Source organism: Cervus elaphus, chromosome 11 (assembly GCF_910594005.1).
Source record: "Cervus elaphus chromosome 11, mCerEla1.1, whole genome shotgun sequence".
NCBI lineage: Eukaryota > Metazoa > Chordata > Mammalia > Artiodactyla > Cervidae > Cervus > Cervus elaphus.
The window spans coordinates 66,665,288-66,686,558 of NC_057825.1; the positions used below are offsets into that span (position 1 = coordinate 66,665,288).

Consider the following 21,271-nt stretch of genomic DNA (forward strand, 5'->3'; position numbering starts at 1 on the left):
GGGTTAAGTCCCACATTCTTTCATTCATCCCTGGACAGAGCCCCAGAAGCTGCAAGCCTCAGCACTCATTAATAAAGGACCCTGAAAAAATACAGACTGCTGACTTAGGTGCATTGAGAAAACAATCCCTAAGCTAACTATTACATCCACTTAGAAAAATAAAAGTTAGTAAATAATGCCAATTTCCATGAAAACAATTCACTTTGTATTTATTTTTTCTTTCATCATAAATTTGGGGTTTTGTCTGAATGCAGGGTCCAACTGAATATACTAAATAAGAACCTCCATTATTACTATTCCTCATGCAGATGGTTAATTTAAGCAGTGAAGTGAGGAAGAGGTGGGGACATGGCCCCACTGGGAAGACTAATGTGTGGTCAGCATATGTGGATTTTAATAAAAGACTGTATCCCACACATCTGGAGATACTGTTAGATCCTATCTAGAAAGTAAGAAAATGCCTTTTGTGATTCACCTCTGTGGTGATCACCCAGTTACCATGGGATGCAAAACAGGTTGCATGATAATTTTGACTCATACTAAACACTAGATATTGGTACCAAACAATTCTATAGTTTTAAGTTTCTAATTTCTTGATTTTGTCTTAATGTGAAAATAAAAATCTCTGGAGATGGGCCAAAGATGTTTAAATGTTATTGATTTTAAAAAGCTGTACTGTAATTCTCATCTCTAATGAGTCGATTCTTGTGGTACCCCTAGACAGTGATGTAAAAACTATGGCTCATCAAAACTGTTCCACTTAAATTAGGTAAAGTTTTAAGTGTCTCTAATAATTCTTGATATTGATTTGGATGTATTTACTGACATCTTTGATTATATATATATATACAGTTATAATATTAGGTAATAAATACCCATACATATCCAGAAGCATTTATAAAGGACAGTAATTACTGTTCAATATTAAAGTGGCCTGAATTTCTCTTCGATGATAATGATACTAGTTTCCATAAGAAAAGTATTCAAGGAGAATGAGCCGGTATTTTCCATGCATCCTTCCGTAACTCCTGTCTACGCTTCCGTTCTGCTCTGTGCCCTCCATGGCTGCCTGACACAGAATGCATCAAGGCACTGCCTTGCCCTTCAGGTACAGACTAGATTCAGCTAAAGACAGGCACCAGGAGACCAGCAGATGAGAAGAAGATGCAACTGAGGCATCCATTCCCTCAATACCTCCTCTCTGGGACTCAGATTATCTTCAACCCTCCCCTCAGGTCTCAGCTCCTGGAAAGTGACTGCTCCTATAGCCACCTTCTCCACACCTGGGCAACAGCTCCCTGCCCTTGCCCTTCTGGTCGTTATTACTGCCTAGGTGCCGCACTACCTTCTTAATCCTGCCCACATCGTTGTCCTTTCATTAAGCTCTCCCCACATGACTTCTTTTTCAGAGTATCTCTCTCTCTCTTGCTGAGGCCACAGCTGACACAGGGAGTTCAGACCAAGTGTGAAAGATTTAGGTTATTTTTGTCACTGCCTACCAATCTTATGAAATTCTATCTAAGATACCAGAAGTCCTATATTTTTATGGTCTTTGAAGCCAACTTTAGGGAGCTTGAGCCAAGAATCAAAACCAGAAAAGAAATATTTCTGATGTTTTAGATAAGACTATCCAATATATAACACAGTGCATCAAAGACAGGGGAAAAAAAGCTTCTATTAAAAGAAAGCAGAAAAAGACTTATATTTAAAATATCAATATAACTTCATGACTTTAAAAAGAGTCAGTTTTTTTTCATTTTAGGTCTACAATAATTTAAGCAATATCCAGTCATTTGGGGGAACAAATTAATGTGCCCTGAATAGGGACCAGACTCCCTGCTTGGGACAGGAAAACCAGTTAAGTGTGCCTTCTGAGTGCTAGATGAGACTCTTCTGGACTCCCCTCAGCCACGTGCCACATGTGACTGCTGAGTGGAAGGCTGACCCAACAGCTCACCAAGCCTGGGGACTGGCTGGACAGGTGTGGCTGGGTCAAGGAGGCCAGGCCCCCAGTGTAGTAGAGCAAAGCTGAAGTGAGGATGCTCGGTGGACACCTGGAAGGGACTACATATCAATAGGTGTAGCCTAGTATTCTTTTGAAAGCATTTACACATTTCTTTCAGCTTTACCACCTCTCAAAAGACAGAAACTGAAGATCATATGGCTTTTGAAAAATAGGAACTCACAAGGTTATAGAATTATACCGAAACACATAACCCAAAGCCTCCCAGCTATTTAATCTATGACTATCATAAAATTTAGGAATTAGGAATTCAGTTGCTTAAAAACTGATGGATGCATAATGTGCAGCTGCCTTCAAGGCATTGTTCTCAACATGACAGATGCCGCACTCATCTCACGGGTTCTAAGGAGGAAAGGGAGGTAAACTGAAGGTAGAACTGCCTGAAACACTGATAGGAGGCAAGATAAGCCCCCTGCCCTGAGTGGGTATTCTGAGCCTAGGTCTCTTGTGGTCCTTGAGTATTTATCTCCCGTTAGTCTTACTAGTGCACGTCTTGGCACAGGTGTTAGAACAGGCACAGGAGGGTATTTGCAGGTACACACAGGAGGGAACGGTGAAGGGAAGGTCAAGGCCACTCCGCCTCGTGAGTCAAAGGGAGTGGTGTCAGGGCTGACGGTCCTGGTCCCCTGGGCCTGACATCTGAGGCCCAGAGCATTTGCCTCTCTCTCATGCCAGCTGCTGGAGCCCATGGAGCCCATTTTGGGGAGCACACCCCAGGTGAGCTGTCTGCCTGATACTGTTAGGAGCTCCCCCCACCCCAAGTGCCCGGGGCTACCCCCTTCCCTGGCTCATCCTGCTTTCTCACAGATTCTCTGAATGCCTGTCTTGCCTGGCACCTCTTTCTCCTGCAGTTCAGAAGCTGTCTACAGTCCTGTCTCTGAGATTCAAGCTCCCTTAAATTACTGACCAGGATTGGGGGGGACTGCTGTTCTCAGTTCTGATTAGGAACAGATTTGTCCCCACTAAGGCTGCGAACTCAGACACTACTTACTGCTCCTTCTCCCTTGGCCCCTTCCCGGCGTGGGCCTGCTTCACTCCCGGCATGCTGTGCAGCTGGAACCCTAGTGTGGCTACAGCCCGCCCTGGGAACTGATGCTGTCAAGGCTTTTCTAAGTTATCAAAGACGCTGCTATCTATAGAAAAGGCTTGACTACTCCTCTGGACCCTCTTTATACCTTAAAATTGTATTTTTCACTACATGTTTTCTTCATCATATCCTGCTATGAATTATTTGCTTTTGAAGGTGAAAGTAAAGTCACTCAGTTGTGTTTGACTTTTTGTGACCCCGTAGACTATACAGTCCATGGAATTCTCCAAGCCAGAATACTGGAGTGGGTAGTCATTCCCTTCTCCAGCGGATCTTCTGGACCCAGGAATCGAACTGGGTCTCCTGCATTGCAGGCGGATTCTTTACCAACTGAGCTACTAGGGAAGCCCATTTGCTTTTATATGCCAGTAAAGTACTAAAATGGGCTTCCCTGGTGGCTCGGACGGTAAAGAATCTGCCTGCAGTGCAGGACACCTGGGTTCAATCCCTCGGTTGGGAAGATCCCCGAGAGTAGGGCATGGCAACCCACTCCAGTATTCTTGCCTGGAGAATCCCACAGACAGAGGAGCCTGGCGGGCTGCAGTCCAGGGGTCGCAGAGAGTCGGACACGACTGAGCGACTAAGCACAGCACAGCACAAAGTACTAAACTGCCTACTCCTGTATCTCACAACACCATGAAGCACTTTTTATCTTTGGTATTAAAAAAAAAAAGTTAATTCTGGGTATGCTAATCTATGACAATTTTGTGTGATGAAAAAAATAAGGCAGCTTCAAAATTCTGGATTTTAAGACTCAAAATTTTTAGGGTCCTCTCTACCTTTACCTTTCTTGCCAAGCTTAGTCACTCAGTTGTGTCCAACTCTTTGTCACCTTTTGGACTGTAGCCTGCCAGCCTCCTATTTTCATGGGATTTTTCAGGCAACAATATTGGAGTGGGTTGCCATTTCCTACTCCAGGGCATCTTCCTGACCCTGAGATCGAACCTGCATCTCCTGTGTCTCCTGCACTGCAGGTGAATGCTTTACCCACTGAGTCAACTTTCTTACCTCTTCCCAAATTGGGCAGGTATGAGATTTTTATAGACCTGCCCAAAGAGACAGCAAGACCAAAAGAGGTTCAGGTGAACCTCACTATAGGTTAGAAACTAACTATAGTGTTTGGATTTAGGAATGTGATTAGATTTCTATGTCTAGTGGCCAGTCAACATCTCAGCATGATGAATCACTAGGTTGTAGCAATCAGCCAGAAGCAACCTTGAAATAATAGCCAAGTCAACTCATTTCATAATGTTATATGAAACTGGAGAAGTTGGGTAATGTTTTTTATTTTTTTAAAGAATGTGTAATTTGGGCCAAATGTTTTTTAGAGTGGATTATTTAGGTATGGGGGGGAGGGCTTCCCTGGTGGCTCAGATAGTAAAGAAGCTGCCTGTAATGTGGGAGACCAGGGTTCATCCCTGGGTTGGGAAGATCCCCTGGAGGAGGGCATGGCAACCCATTACAGTATTCTTGCCTGGAGAATCTCCATGGACAGAGGAGCCTGGTGGGCTACAGTCCATGGGGTTGCAAAGAACTGGACATGACTGAGCGACTAAGCACAGCACATTTAGGTGGGAGGCTTATTCATGTATTATGTGCTTATGATATTTTACAAATTTTCTTTATTCTTAGAATTAGGTCCTTTAAAAACATTTCCTCTTTGTGGCCACTAAAAAACCATGTTGCAAGCAAAATCAATTATAATTTACAAATTATTGCAGAAAAATCTCTAAAATGTTTAATCAAAAGAGAACTCTGAACTCGCCTAGTAACATTTAACAAAGATGCTAGGGAAGAATTAGGAATTTTTTTGCGTCAGTTCAATCTTCTTGCCTGTAGCACATCCACCATTTATCAGGCTTATTTTAACATCTGGCACCAGACTGAAGCAGGAGGGGAAATGCTATTTTATTTCTTTGTATTTAAATTTCTACCTAATACTAAAAGGTAATAGAACAGATTTATTAAATATTTATTACTAGTCAGAAAGCCATGAAAGTGAAAGTGTTAGTTGCTCAGTCGTGCCCAACTTTTTGTGATCCCATGGACTGCAGCCCACCAGGCTCCTTTGTCCATGGGATTTTCCAGGCAAGGATACTGGAGTGATTTGCCATTTCCTTCTCCAGGGGATCTTCCCGACTCAGGGATGGAGCCTAGGTCTCCTGCAATGCAGGCAGATTCTTTACCGACTGAGCTTCCAGAGAAGCCATACTAAATGCAAAACAACTTGAATCCTATTAATAATACATCATGGGACCAGGGTACTTGTGAACACTGAACCTATGTCAATGGAAAGAGCCCACAGAATTCTTAAACATCTTTGAGATCCATGAAATTCTGTTTACATGCTAGAGTTTTTATTCACTCTTTATCCTCCTTAGTATGAATATGGTAGATTAAGTAATTGTAGTAATTATGAACATTCTTTTTAAAGAAATCCTTAAGTGTTTTACCAATACATACAATGGCACATCAGAAAGGCCCAAAATAATAACAGAAACCCTCATTCTACACAGAGGATCCACAGCAATGAAATCACTTTGGTTAGGCCTGGAATGAGCAAACAAGCCTGAACAAATCTGGGCGGGTGAAGACACAGTAAGAGAAGGGACACCAGGTAGTATGGTGTAGTGCAGAGACTCTGGCAGAATGGAAAATTATTTTTCATAGCCCACAAGTATTCCTCCAGGACTTTAGAAGCCTGCCTTCCCTTCTACCTCCCTGGTCAGCATGCTCCCCCCCATCAGCCGTCAATTCAAGATAAGTTTGGGCTGTCCTGACAACCTCTCTAGGCAAAGGGAAGACTGGTAGTCTCATCAAATCTCACGTCTCATCAAGTCATTTTCCATAAACAACTTCTGCAAACTGTAACCGACCCTTCCCTCACATTGAAGGCTGTAGGAAACTTCCTTCAGCTCAAGCCTGTGTACAGGTGAAGACTCTGTGCATACACAAAGATAAAGATGGGCTTAAGTAGCAACTTTGGGGGCAAAGAAAATGTGCTCTGGTTTCAATGAGTTTCTTGTCATCAGGCGTCATAAGTGCGAGCAAACCTGGAGACAGCATACCTTTCTTCCACCGAAACTTCTTTCATTTGCTGGTGCGGTTTGGTGCCTTCCATTTCCCTGATGCTCACAGCATAGATCTTGGTGGTGTAATCAATAGCCTTTTCTCTAGCAACGTCACTGTCATAGCCTCAAACGACAGAAAGACACAGGAGCAGAGCTGGTTTGCGATCGTGCAGCAGGGGGTGGAGGAAGGCAGGGTAGGCACGTGACACTGAGCTCACCTCCATCCTCCTCTGCATCGGTGTCCGACTCCTCGCTGTCCACCAACTTGCTCTCCTGGGTCCCCACAAACTCCCGCGTCCAGATCATCAGGGCCGTGTCAGCGCCGCCCACGGTGAGCAGCACAGAGTCGTTGTGCAGCCACCTCACGTTGGTGACGTGGGCGCTGTGCCCCACGTACTTCTTAAACCTCGCATGCTGGCCCTGCGGTGTCAGAAAACAGCGATGACCCCGCTCGGACTCGGAGTCTCCTTATTCTAGTTTCTGGACTATTTCATCCATGTTATTGTCTAGAGTGGCTTCTACAGGATACAAATAAAATAGTTCACATGAGTGGTAATTTCCCTACGTTTTTCTAGAGTATAAACTTCATGAGGGCAAGGACCAGCTCTCTTTCTTCCCTAAAACATTTTCTGCCTCACTGTAAGTTCTCAACAAATAGTCTGTGAGGGAATGAATGAAATGTAAACCATAGAACCTATTTCTGGACACCTGACAAATTAGCCTGAGAAAGGATAAAAAGCTTGTTTCTGCCTCTCTCAGATGTCAGACGTCTGTTCTCCACAGGTGTCTAGTGTGAACTCCGGATGGTGAGTCTGGCTGACATTTGAGATCAAAGAGTCTCCCCGGTCATCCCCCTCAGTGCCTTTTTTACCACAGTCCAGGTTGTGACAGACGAGCAGGGCCTTCTTATGATCCTGGGGCAGCAAGGAAGATTTAAAAGCAAAGCAACAGTTTCTGTCACGGACACTGGAAACAATTTCTAACACTAGAAACACTCAAGTAAATTGATGTTAAAACAAAGTGAGCTCAAAGAGAAGGGAAAAAACAAACAACAAAACTTCCAAAAAGAAAGAACATAAACTGAAAAAATACAATTAATAAACAGGTTTACAAGTCACCTTAAAAAAAAAAAAAACACATACACAAAACCAAAGTAAGTTCCTTTTAAACAAATATAACCCCCCCAAAAAAGTTCCACAATTAAACAACCTTCAGGTTATATCTGAAAAATTAAAATAAAATTAAATCCATATGTGTTGAACTGATTAGAGTAGGTCAAACTTTTAAAAAGCCAAACATAACCAAATAAATATAACCCGATTTATTAGTCTCTATTGAAAGCTCTTCAGTGGCACCCAAGCCACACCACCCCAGTGGGAAAGGCTGAGTGAGGTGAGATCAGTTGTTCTCGTCCGGGTAGTCCTGACAAGCAGTGAGAAGCCCAGGCTGGCACCAGAGACCAGCTTCCATTTTCAGGGCATGAGCCACAGCCTGGCAAAAATAGCTTCAGTGGGAGCACCGAAAGAGGGAGAGACTTTCCATCCTCTCAGCGACTCCCAGGGAATACCTTATGCAACGTGGGAAGCCACATGAACTTTCTGAGGTCATGCAAGGGGCATTGGTGTCTCAGATGAAAACTTTATTCAGTCGTTGACAAGAGGCTTCCAGAGAGTTTTGGATGGGCGGGCTGGGAAACCTGAAACCAGCGCAGACGCATGGCAGGAGACACGGGCAGGGCAGGGCAGTACGTGACTTTGAAATACTCATGGTCACGATCTCTGTGTATTTGGCTGACTCCTACCTGACAGCTGAGTGGAAGTGCCCACCCCTCAGCAGAGTACGGAGTCTAGACAGACTAGGAAGCAAGCAGGCAGGCAGCATTTCTAGGAAGCCCTCCAGAGCCACTATTTGCTAGAGAAAATGGCAGAGCCAAGTAAGGGTTTCTAAGGAAGCCACTGTGTGACCATGTGAGATCCAGAAGGCATGGAAACAGAGAGGCCGGTCAGAGTGGTAACAGCCACGTGTCCTGCTGGTCTTCCTGCTGGAAGCGGGAAGTGACCCATCTTGACCCGCTACAAATGCAAGTTGGTCTCTTGAGAAGCAGAGAAAGTGAAAGAGCTTGAGAAATCCCTCTCTCTACTCCTGCATCTAGGTAGAAGAATTCAAAAGGAAAGATATAAAGGAAAAAAACACTCTAAAATGATCAGAATTAGGCTGCAGGGGAAAAGAAAGTGACACAGAGCAGAAAGAGAAAAAGGAAAAAGTTCTAAGTCACTGAAGTTGTTTAACAAAGCTGAGATTATTCCCGTAGAGATGATTCAAGGTTCTCAGAATAGGAAACCAGATCCCTGCTCCACAGAACAATGGGAATTCACACAGCTACTAGAAGGTTCCAGGAAGCCAGCTGCTCCCCCTGGAGCAGGGTGTTCGGCGGTTCCCTGAGGGCCTATGGGTGGGGCCTCCTGGAGGCCCGGCACAGCTGGGTCAGATGAGCTGTCTTTCTGGGTCATCCTGCCAAAATATGCACTTTTGTAACAACCATCAGGACTCATAACCACAATCTTCCTCTTCCACTGAGTCATGAAAGAATAGAGAATCTGAAATATGTCTCCAGAGTGCTTGTTGTTAACTGCTTTTAAGAAGAAATTCGTGAGAATCTGATGAAAGCTATGTACCTTTTCCCCATGTTTATAACATTTTACGCACAGTTTCTCTGTCTGTAAAATTCTACATACAAGATTCCTCTTTGATGAATCTTTCTCTAGAGCCTTTGACATTATGAGAAGGACACTTAAGAACTGGAGGGTGGATTTTTTAAAAAAGTAAACATTTACATTTTTAAAATGTAAGCAACATGGTGGTATTTTAGCCTCTCTGGTAGAGTGAAGGGGAACAGCTTTGGAAAGGAAGGGAGGTTATGGGAAGCAAATGGATGGTGTTAAAGGACAGCATCAGTTTTTCTGGGACGTGGTTTAAGGTAGTGGACAAATGGGTGGGCTCTGACAAAGTAGAGTCTATTTTATGGACTCTACTTTGAAAACAAAGGTGGAAACAATATGATTGTCAGGGGACTACTGCCCACAACAAGATTTTAAATTGTAAAAGTGCCTATGTAAGACATGGATAGAAAAAATGCCTAGAAGAGAGATCTACTAACTCAGAGGAAAGGAGAACAAGGAAAAGGGTTAAGAAGAAGACATGATATTAGAGTCTAACAAGTGGAACTTGAATTTTGGACAGAGAGCTGTGTGATGATAATATGGTCTTGCAGGCATCACCAGGACTTGATGACATGATACTCAGTGTGAGAACACTGCAACAGCATGGTGTCTTAGTTTGGTAGGGTTGCCATGAAAAATGCCTCAGGTTGGGTGGCTTACACAACAGAATTTTATTCCACACAATTCTGCAGGCTGGGAAGTTTAAGACCAAGGTGCCAGCCAATTTGACTCCTGGTGTGGGCTCTTGCCCCGGCTTGTGGACCCCTTATATGAGCACGGAGAAACTTTCTATCTAGCCTTTCCTCCTCAGCATGTGTGTGCATGGGGAGAGTGAGTGAGCTCATTGGTGTCTCTTCTTACAAGGACACTAATCTTATCGGATCAGAGACCCACATTTATGACCTCATTTAACCTTAATTATTTCTATAAATGCCCTCTCTACATATCCAAGTCACATTGGACGTTAGGGCTTTAACATAGGAAGTTTAGTGGGGACAAAACCATTCCGTCCATAACAGATGAAGTGTGGCCAACACACCCAGAGCATTGGAGGAGTGTGACTATACATCTAGAAATGTTCTCCAGCTTGGTCCATGAAATTGCAAAGGAAAGAATACCAGGAAAATCAGATTAAAAAAAAAAAAAGAAAGGAGAGAAGTGATACTATCAAAGTGATTTATATTTGACTGGTTTTCAAATGCTTTTAAATTATGGAACTTCTTCAATCAAATCTTGCACAGTAGAACTCAAGAATAAAAAGATAAATAATTCAATTTAAAATAGTGGACAAAAGATTTTTACAAACACTTCACAAATGGCCAATAAGCAAACGAAAAATGCTTAGCACGATTAGTCACCAGGGAAACGTAAGTTATAAACACAGTAAGATCACACTATTGACTCCTCAAGACAGCTAAATTTTATAAGTCTGACAACGTCAAATTGGCAACTAGAAATCTGACATTTTTGGTGAGAACATAAAATGATACAACTGTTTTGGAAAAAGATCTGGCAGTTTCTTAAAAAGACAAACACACATTTTCCCCAATAACACAGAAATTCCACTCCCACATATTTACTTAAAAGAAAGAAAAAAAATATATGTCCACATAGATGTGTCCAAAAATGTTCACTGCAACTTCATTATAACCAAACACAGGAAAAGCATGTGTCTACTGATGGCTGGGTGGATAAACAAACTGCTATATCCACACAATGGAATTCTACTCAGCTATAAAAAGGAAAGGATAGGATTATTGAGAGTCAGACATGACTTAGCCTTACTTAGAGTCAGACATGAGTAGTGACTGAACAACAACATTGTTACACACAACATGAAGAAATCTCAGAAATAATATCTGAGTGAAAGAAGCCAGAAATAAAATGGTTCCTAATTGATCATTCCATTTATATGAAGTTCTGAAACAGGGAAAGCTAATCTATGGTAACAAAAACAAAAACAACACTGGAATAGTTTTTTCATCTGAGGGTGGGGGGTGGGTGGAGAGTGCCTAGAAGTTAGCATGGGGGCACTTCCTGGGATGATGATACTGTTCTATATTTTGATAGAAGTTTGGATTAAAAGATGCTTGCTCCTTGGAAGAAAAGTTATGGCCAACCTAGACAGCATATTGAAAAGCAGAGACATTACTTTGCCAACAAAGGTCCATCTAGGCAAAGCTATGGTTTTTCCAGTAGTCATGTATGGATGTGAGAGTTGGACTATAAAGAAAGCTGAGAGCTGAAGAATTGATGCTTTTGAACTGTGGTGTTGCAGAAGACTCTTGAGAGTCCCTTGGACTGCAAGGAGATCCAACCAGCCCATCCTAAAGAAGATCGGTCCTGAATATTCATTGGAAGGACTGATGCTGAAGCTGAAACTCCAATACTTTGGCCACCTGATGCGAAGAACTGACTCATTTGAAAAAGACCCTGATGCTAGGAAATACTGAAGGCGGGAGGAGAAAGGGACAACAGGATGAGATGGTTGGATGGCATCACTGACTCAATGGACATGAGTTTGAGTAAACTCTGGGAGTTGGTGATGGACAGGGAGGCCTGGTGTACTGCAGTCCATGGGGTCACAAAGAATCGGACTCAGCTGAGCGAATGAACTGACTGACTGACCGACTTGGATAATTCAGGTGTATGTGTTTGTCAAAGTTTTTCAAAAGGAACCTTAAAATTGGTGCATCTCAACTATACATAAAATTTACTTAAAAAAAAAACTTAAAAAATGAACTCTAGTTAATGATATGCAAATTGAAACAATTGGGGTAAGTATCCTGATGTCAACAATTTACTTCGAATTACAAAATCTAAGTGGTGGGTTTCTAGGAGTTCACCCTATCATTCTTTCAGCTTTCCTATATGCTTGAAAATTTTCACAACATAATCTTGGGGAAAATCTTACATAGAAGCTCAATGTATAAAAGGCAAAAACATAGAGTGTCTCTGGAGAAGGAGGGGCACCTCAGCACCCCTCCAGTTGCCCCCCCCGCCTTGTTTCCTGGGGTTGTCCCTAAGGAGCCTTCCAGAACTCCAGGAGTTGGAGGAACACACCTCAAAATTACTGCGGGAGACAGTCTTCCTGGTCACACGAGGGATGTGGGTGATGAGCTCCCAAGACAAACAATAAATCTGGCTCCGGAGCATGATGCAATAGTATCATGAGGATTTCAGGTATCTAAACACCTGCCCAGACCTCAGTCCACTAAAACCAGGGTAGCACTAACTTGACTTGTCCTGCTGGCAGCCTCATTTCAAAAAATGTAGAAGTAGCAAGGAAAACTGCAATGTAGAACTGAACTCTTATCAAATAGAGAGGGCTGGTAGGTGATAGTAACGTGGTGAATCACTGGGAGAAGGCTACCAAGGAGCTTCTCGGTGGACAATGAAAGGAGCATGGGGCACAATCAGAAGTGTATATTAGAAAAGGCTCCCCAAAATGATATTCTGAGGAGACATTAACAAATGAATAAGGCAAGAAGAAGGCATCTAAAGAGTCCAAAGGGGCTGAAGAGGGAGTTGATGTATTCAGGTTTTAAATGTACAAGTAACAGAAGCAGGAGCAGATAACCAGGGATGAACACAAAAATATTCTACAGACAACGTTAGTACAGTTTCAGGAAAGCAAAAATAAAAAGCCAAGACACCTGGAAAGGATTTTAAAGATATGTTTAGGGCTAGAAGAAAAAGAGAATAGTTAGGAACACTGCTTACTTCAGATGGCTTAATATGAACAGGGAGCAGATTTAATGATCGCCTCTGTTAAAGGGGATGCTCCTCAAACCAGAGAGGTCCAAAGAGAGCTCATGTCCTTGAGTGCAGACACCTTCAAATGTAATTACAGAAATAAAGTCAGCAATGGTTGCGAGTTTGGAAGCCAGGAGAAGTGGCATCCAAAAAAAAAGTTTCCAGATCCAAAAGGGAAAACTCTTGGACTCTGGCACATACTGACTCATGAGTTGATGCAATCCCTGGAAAATTCTAGGGTGAATTATTACACAGAAGGTTGATAAGCACTTGGAAAAGTAATGATGACTAGGCAACAACAGGGTTTCACAGTGAACTAATTGCATATCTTTTATTGGTTGGTTTGTTTAGGAGAGATTAAAAATACCAGAGACATAATCTGGCTTTCAGCAAGATATTTGCTAAGTTTTAATGATATCTTATCAGACTAGAGATAGAAATATGAGCTCCATGATGGCAGGGTCAGACAGATTTAAATGCCTGTTACTAATATGTATGTATTAAGTAACAGAATGTCAAATTGAAAGGGGGCTCTTGGTGGTGCTATTTGGTTGTTCTAGTCTTTTTTTTTTTCCTTCTATGATTTGGAACTCACACTCCTAAAATCAGAGAATGATGTGATGCTGAAAGGGAAAGTAAATAAATACTTTGGAAAGGCATTTCAAAGATGTTGATAGGTTGAAACATAAACAAGATATGTTTATGTGGGAAAATAAACAAAATAAATCTTATTTGGTACAAATACAAAGCGTGTACTCAGATTTTAGAAGATCAGTTGTGTAACTCCAAGAGGGGGGACAACCTTACCATTTTGGGGAATAATATCTATGATTCAATTGTGTGGTATGGCAGCCAAAAGAGCTGATGCCATCTTTCTTTGATTAAATACAAAAATAAAGTCAAAACAAGAAGATAAGAGTCCTACTGAAATGAACCCTGAGCTGATCAGACTGCATCTGAAGCACTTTGTTTTTTTTTTAATTTTTATTTTATATTGGAGTTCAGTTGATAATAATGTTGTGTTAATTTTAGGTGTACAGCCACTATGGAGAATAATATGGAGGTTCCTTAAGGAACTAAAAATAGAGCTACTATATGATTCCGCAACCCCACTCCTTGGCATATATCGAAAGAAAAATATGGTTTGAAAGGACGCGTGCACCCCAGTGTTCACTGCAGCACTATTTACAATAGGAAAGACATGGAAACAACTTAAATGTCCGTCAACAGATGATGGATAAAGAAGATATGGCTCATATATACAATGGCATCTTACTCAGCCATTGCAAAGAATGAAATAATGCCATTTGCAGCAACCTGGATGGACCTGAATTTGGTCCTAGAGGAGTTACTTTGAAATGGAATTGAAATGGATAAGGGAGATTGAGAGTTACAAAATAAATGAGTCATGAGGATGAAATGAGCAGAGTTGGGGAATATAGTCAATAATAACATAATATCTGAACTAACACAGCGTTTTAAGTCGACTATACTTCAAAACAAACAAATAAATAAACTCTTGGAAAAAGAGACCAATTTATAATTATCAGAAGTGAGGGGTGTGGGGGGACTAGATAAAGGCAGTCAAAAGGTACAAACTTCCAGTTAGAAGATAAATAAATATCAGGGATGCAACATTATGCTAATTCTGCTGTATATTATAATGAAAGTTGTTAATAGAATAAATCCCAAGAGTTCTCATCACAAGGAAAAACATTTCTTTTTCTGTTGCTTTGTCGCTGTTTAGATGACAGATGCTCGTTAAACTTATGGTGATAATCATTTCATAAGGTATCTAAGTCAAATCATCAAGTACACCTTAAACTTATACAGTGCTGCATGTCAGTTACATCTCAATAAAACTAAAAGATGAAACAACAAAAAATTTAATGGAATTGATAAAACAGAGGAGGAGCCAGCTAGACAGTTTGTTACTGAAGGAACTGGATGTTTAGACTGGAGAAAATGCAACTTCAGGGGGTCAAATATGATCTTCCCACACATGAAGGCTATCAGAAGACTGGACTTATTCAACAACAATTCAGAAGGTAGAACTTTGGCTAAAGGAAAACAAAAATCAGCTCTATCTAGCACAAAGCATTTTAACAATAGAGTGATTTAAAAATGAACTGCGCTACCTTGGGCAGTAGTAAATTCTTCATTTCTAAAAGTAGGCTAGTAAAAGTGCCAGGCCAAATTGTAAAGAAAATTCTTACTTTGCAGTTAGTGAGATGTTGGATTTGATGTCCACTGACAGACTTTCAGGGAAGAATTCTACACCATGAGACTCTGACTCAAACTAGTAAACACAAGATCACCAAGGTTTCTATGGGCATAAATAACCATGATGTAGATAACTGTACAACTGCAAATGTAAATAACTGTAGATAACAATATTGATTACTTATTCCTTTGATATTTAAAAATCCACTTAAATACAATAGATAGATTTGGGGTTATTATTTGAAACTAAGCAAATAAGTATAGTAAACATGCAATATTACCTTGACAGGATATGAGAAAAGTTTAATGAAACCAAAGTCATCTCCTGTGGCTAAGAGGGAACAGTCTTTGGTGAGGCTGGCAGCATTTACATCAGTCACGTCGCTATGCACTGGCCAGATACCCTCACAGGTGGGCCCCAGCACACAGGTCCACGTGTCCCATTCTATCTTCTCAATCTTGAAAAGAAGGAAAATTAATATATTTTGTACAACCCAGAGATCTTTTTGTTTTATTTAAAAGAAACAAACCGAGGTTGAATAGTTCTAAATGATGACTTTGCTAACACCGGGTATTTTGTACGCTGCAGTGCCTAAAATTCTCAGCTGCATTTTTAAAGTGGCATATATATTGTCTCGATAAACCAACACTGCAGTCAAACCTCCATATATGCTCCCCTAGATAAAATGAACACGTTTGAATTGTGGACACCTGACAATAACAAAGGTTTTTAATTCTCACCTAGATATTAATCATTGTATATGCCATAAGCTGGGGCTTCCCTGGTGGCTCAGACAGTAAAGAATCTGCCTGCAATGTGGGAGACCCAGGGTTGATCCCTGGGCTGGGAAGATCTCCTGCAGAAAGGAATGGCTACCCACTACAGTATTCTTACCTAGAGAAATCCATGGACAAAGGAGCCTAGCAGGCTACAGCCCATGGGGTCGCAAAGAGTCATGAAATTAAAAGACACGAAATTGTGAAATTAAAAGAGCCATGAAATTAAAATACCCTTGCACCTTGAAAGGAAAGCTATGACAAACCTACATAGAGCATTAAAAAGCAAAGACATCACTTTGCTGACAAGGTTCATATAGTCAAAGATACAGTTTTTCCAGTAGTCACGTATGGAGGTGAGAGTTGGACCATAACAAAGGCTGAGTGCTGAAGAATTGATGCTTTTGAACTGTGGTGTTAGAGAAGACTCTTGAGAGTCCCTTGGACAGTAAGGATATCAAACCAGTCAATCCTAAAGGAAATCAGTCCTGAATATTCATTTGAAGGACTGATGCTGAAGCTCCAATACATTGACCACCTGATGCAAAGAACTGACTCATTAGAAAAGACCCTGATGCTGGGAAAGACTGATGGCAAAAGGAGAAGAGGGTGACAGAGGATGAAATGATTGGGTGGCATCACTGACTCAAAGGACATGAGTTTGAGCAAACTCTGGGAGATAGTGAAGGACAGGGAAGCCTGGCGTGCTGGAGTCCATGGGATCACAAAGAATCAGACATGACTTAGCAACTGAACAAACATCAAAATGCCATAAGCTAAATCAGGGTTTCTCACCATCAGCTCTATCGACATTCCAGGCTAGATAATTATGTGTGTTCAGGGGCTGTCCTGCCTGTTTAGCAGCATCCCTGTCCTCGACCCACTTGATACCAGTAGCACCACCTCCCCAGGTTGTCCCCAAACATTGTCAAATATCCCTGGGAGAGAGGGCAAATTGAGAACCACTGAGCTAGACTGATCAATGGGGCTGATGGTTTAGCAAAGTATTTTAAAAAGGCACAGGACGGAACTTTTAAAAGGACTGCTTCCTTGGAGGAAAGAACAATAAGATTCTGCAGCTAGCTTAATATTCTTTATGCTCTAGAGAGACCATCTTAAAAACTGGAAGAGATGTTCATACTCTGTTGCATGAATATACGTTTTATCCTTTAAAACTGTTTTATCTGAAGTTCACAGACAGGAAGATTCACAATTCAAATATGTTTAATTCTGAAAAAAATCAAGGTTTTTCTTTCCTTTTTTTAAAAGGAAAACAATAACAGTACCGCCACCACTGTGGATTAGACTTTCCCAGGGGAATATGATTTTATTTACTTTCATTGAAGACCTACTAGTGTACCTTAACAGTACAGTTTCTATGCACAAGCACTTTACAGCACTGTTTAAAAAGCTATAAAAACTCATTAGAGAACTGTAGCTAAAATGAAAGGCCAGATTGCTCTCTGTGGATCTGGAAGCTGCTTGGCACGTTGTTAATGTACCTCACCTTCCATTTCTGTTGTTTCCTTCTTGGCACCACTGCCTGGGAGGGAAATGACAAGATGCAGCTAGGATTTGAGTCACACTGTGAGGAGGTGCGATACATATTTTAGTCACTCAAATTTCTCATTTAATATTCTGTGTTTCTTCTGGACACATGCAGAATTGGAACCAAAAAATGGCGGTTCACCCAGTGAGTTTGGGTGCTCAAGCAAGGCCGCAGACCTCGGTGACGTGAGGTGGTTCCCCCATAACTACCTCAGTCTTCCGAGCTGCAAGTGGAGTCTCCCCAACTCCTTATGACATCCTCAACTGACCTTCACAGGAAGAGAAGCAGGGAACCCCCCACTCTGGTTCCAGAAATGGGCTTCTGGTCACTGACTCCCTTATAGATACGAGATTTCATTTCTGACACCCTCCTTGGGTGGCACCTTTCCTGGACTCATTCTACAGGGAGGAATGGGGGTGAGCTGGTCTTGCTCACCCTATAGTCACCCCAACAGAACACCCTTGGCCAGATCTGAACACCATGCTATCTGGGGGAGGCATATGTCTAACTTGTCAGAAGCTACAGAAAGTGATTTATTTTTTTTTAGAAACTGCATTTAAAATGGAGCATTAAAGAATGTGTATATATATGTGTAACATTGAGCTACATAATATGAGTCACTTTGCTGTATAGCAGATCTAATATAACACTGTGAATCAATTATACTTCAATAAAATAAATTTAAAAAAGAATGATCCCTGTAATCAACAAAACCCAAAACGGGTAAATAGACTTGTTAAACACCCCGGAATTTAGACAGAAGGAGAGCCCTCCAAGGGTGTCTCCCATAGCACCTTGCCCCAGGCAGGTATGTGATTATCATCACTGCTTTGCAGAGGAGGTAACTGGAGCCCAACAAGAAGTGAGTCATTTAAACTCCAGCCTGCTTAGCAAGCAGAGGGGAAGTCAAGCTCTAAGGAGTTGGGCTCCTAGGATAGAGCTGCCTTAACTGCACCATGCTGCATTAGATGTATATAAATGGACATTTTAATAGCTGTCAGAGTTAAAAATTTGCTGGGTAAGCTTTGTGTTAGTTTCACCAAGACTATTTCTTTAAAAAAAAATCTTTTTGCAAAGAAAAATTTCAAAATCCTGCATACTTAATTGAGGGGCCTGACAATATTGCTAAGTAAAAGGATGAGCTACCTCTGGAGGTATTTTTTAATCTAAAATTGTTCATCTGTCCCAAGTTGACCTCATCCGTCCTCCACCATGTGGTTCTACTGAATCTTATTTTAGTAAACTTATTTGGGGGACTAGACCTGGAAGGGAAAATACAGGTAAAGTGATGTAAAATGACGCTGCATGGTCTAGGCTGTGGAGTGACACACAGACTCCTCTGGTCTGGGACCAAAGCCCCGTGGTCCTTTTACTTTCTTAGAGCCTTAACGTCCCTGTCTGTAAAATGAGGTTGACAACTATCACACACCAGCCTGACTCATAGTAGGTAAACCACTCTCCGAGGATTGGGATACAGGTGTACGAAGTGCCTGGAACAGTGCACAGATATTCAGTGAAGGAAGGGCATACTTCAAAATATCCCTGACTCAAGGCTTTTAAAGTTTCCCCATATAGAAAAGTTAAAGACTGATCAAAGGTAAATAAACTGGAGTTTGGGAGTGCGATTAATCGATCCATTAACAATTTCCATTAATACAATGCCATCGTCTGTAACCACTTGGGTGTGTCATGTACTGCACATATATTTCCTTTAGAAACAATTAAAATATTATGAATGAACAGAAGTCCAGAAGTACACTAGAATACTGGCATAGCTTATATTGCTAGCTAACTGAAGCTAGAGAGAGGAAGATGCCTGTCCCTCGGTGGCATACCCTTGACTCTTTTTCCTCTAAAGAAGCAATATTTCCTTTTCTTTCATCAAAGGTTACATAGTGAATAAATGAGTTAGAATGTCTCCTGGGACTAAAAGGACGTCCTTAGTGTTCCATCAGGCAATGACCTTTTCGGCCAGCAGGGTTTACTACGCGGAAGCACGTGCAGACTGAAAGACCAAAGCAGCCAAGCCTTTAGGAAGAGATTTCAGGAGGGTGTTAGTTCATGGATTCAAAAATTTTGTCTAGGATTTGATTTCAGCAATGAAAAAATGATGTATGTGGATAGAAGCATGAGGAAAATACGGGAAAAGGCAACAGCTCGCTACATTAGGATGGTCAGGTTGTGGATAGTTTTGTTTTGAAAAATAATTTCTCTTATTGTTGCAAAAGATATTGTTTACTATTGCAAACAGTAACCACTGAGAAAGCATGTTTCAGAATTTTAAGTTCCTAAAAAGCTTTGCACAAAATGACAGAACATGTGGAACAGGAAAAGTAACATGTAGCATTCAAACTGTTAGCTCAGTCATTGTCTTCTGGCTGAGAAAAATTAAGGAGAACACCAATTAGAGATGGCTATGTCAGCGGCACAGTGAATCCATACCTCCTCAGAAAGTAGGAAACCAGGGTAAGCAGTCAGATTTAAGAAATGGTCAAGCCTGAAAGACACGCAACTATAACTCATTTTAGTGAATAGTAATGATAAGTTTTACTTAAATGCACATAGTAAATCATGAACTATTTTTTAAGAGCTTTGTGTGAGATTGTTACCTCGGAAGGTCTTATTATATGCCGTTTGCCTCTTGGAGCTTCAAAGAAGAGTTGTTCTTTGGCACCTGAATTAACTTGCAGTAATTTTCCTGTTATGATAGAATAAAGCAGGAGACAATTAACCTCTGCATTTATCTTTTAGTGATAAAATGAACATGATTGCAACCATTTGATATTTTCATTCATTTTAATCAAAGTCTCATAATTTGAGTAAATATATGCTGAATGATCCAGGATGTATGTAAAGACAATTACATGGCAGGGTAGAAACTCCAAAGCTATGATTTTTAAACATATGAACCTCATAAAACCTCACCTTGAACATCCTTCAAAAAGAGAAGAATCGAGTTGCTACTTTACTCTGCTGTACTGGCTATTTTTCCAAAGCCAGACAAAATCTAACTTATGCTCTTTTCCCCTGTTGCTTCCTAGCACAGAAATCTAGTAAAAGCAAACTGCATTGGCAAGAATTATAACACCAGAAGCAAAGACCCTGTGAGAGTTCATGTTTACTAAGATATAAATTCCAGATTTGCCACTTAACATTTAGAAACAGGAAGACAAGGACATATGAAACAAACTGTAAATGCTCATTCCATTCTCCCCTTCCCTTTTTATTGAAATTTGTGAAGAAATCCAAGACTTAACCCAAAACAAAATGTTGAGCAAAAATAGTCTTTCGGTCTGATGTAATATCTTGGACTTTAATCTTGGATTCATTTCAATTAATGTTGAAAAAGATTAGATTTCTTAATTCTCTTCCTACCACATCAATGATCCTTTATGGCTTGAAAATTTAAATGACGCCAAAGATATACTTTTGAGTATTTTTTTCAGCATTTTTTTAAACGATGGAAAATCTCAAACACATACGGAAGTAATGGTATAACAAAACCCCTCGAGAGCCAATGTCCAGCCTCAATGGTTATTACCACATGGCTGGCCCTGTTTCAGGAATCTCCACTCATTCTCTCACCCCGGATTACTTCGAAGCAAATGTCAGATATCCTAACATTTTATCTGCAAATAATTTAGTGTATGTATACATATATATATGTATATATACACACACACACATACATACTAGCATGTCCTCGCCCCCTCTTTCTTCCATAACTCTTTTATATCTAGTAGTCTTGAAATGTCCTTCCTGGAAAAATGAATGCCAAACTAAGAACTCTGTGATTTATACCATGTTCTTTAATGTTTAAGTGGGTAGCACTTAGATCTGAAATCTAGCTTGGCTAAACTTCAGGAGTTACAGGTCTGTTTCTAAGTGACTAATTAAAAACAAGGTTCTCTCATTTCGTAACTGAAACCTGAATCATTTCCAATTTTCTGAGTTATAACATGGTGATGTGGGGGATTTGCCTTTGCTGTAAGGAGCAAGTAAATTTGAAAGCGTTTTCTCTGAAATGGGCCCATTTTCCTGACTTACTAGCTGAACATACACAAA

At 41.0% G+C, this 21,271-nt stretch overlaps 1 protein-coding gene across 2 annotated transcripts in view; it reads right to left on the bottom strand.

Moving 5' to 3' along the window:
- The window catches only part of EML6 (EMAP like 6), a 276,659-nt gene that overhangs the window by 32,749 nt on the left and 222,639 nt on the right, over window positions 1–21,271 (bottom strand). For both annotated transcript variants that reach the window (XM_043918006.1, XM_043918005.1), the window contains exons 25-28: window positions 19,816–19,904; window positions 15,162–15,338; window positions 6,400–6,601; window positions 6,179–6,305 (exon numbers count right to left, since the gene is read on the bottom strand). In XM_043918006.1, the coding sequence (XP_043773941.1) occupies window positions 6,179–6,305; window positions 6,400–6,601; window positions 15,162–15,338; window positions 19,816–19,904 (595 nt within the window). The remainder of the gene's footprint in view (window positions 1–6,178; window positions 6,306–6,399; window positions 6,602–15,161; window positions 15,339–19,815; window positions 19,905–21,271) is intronic.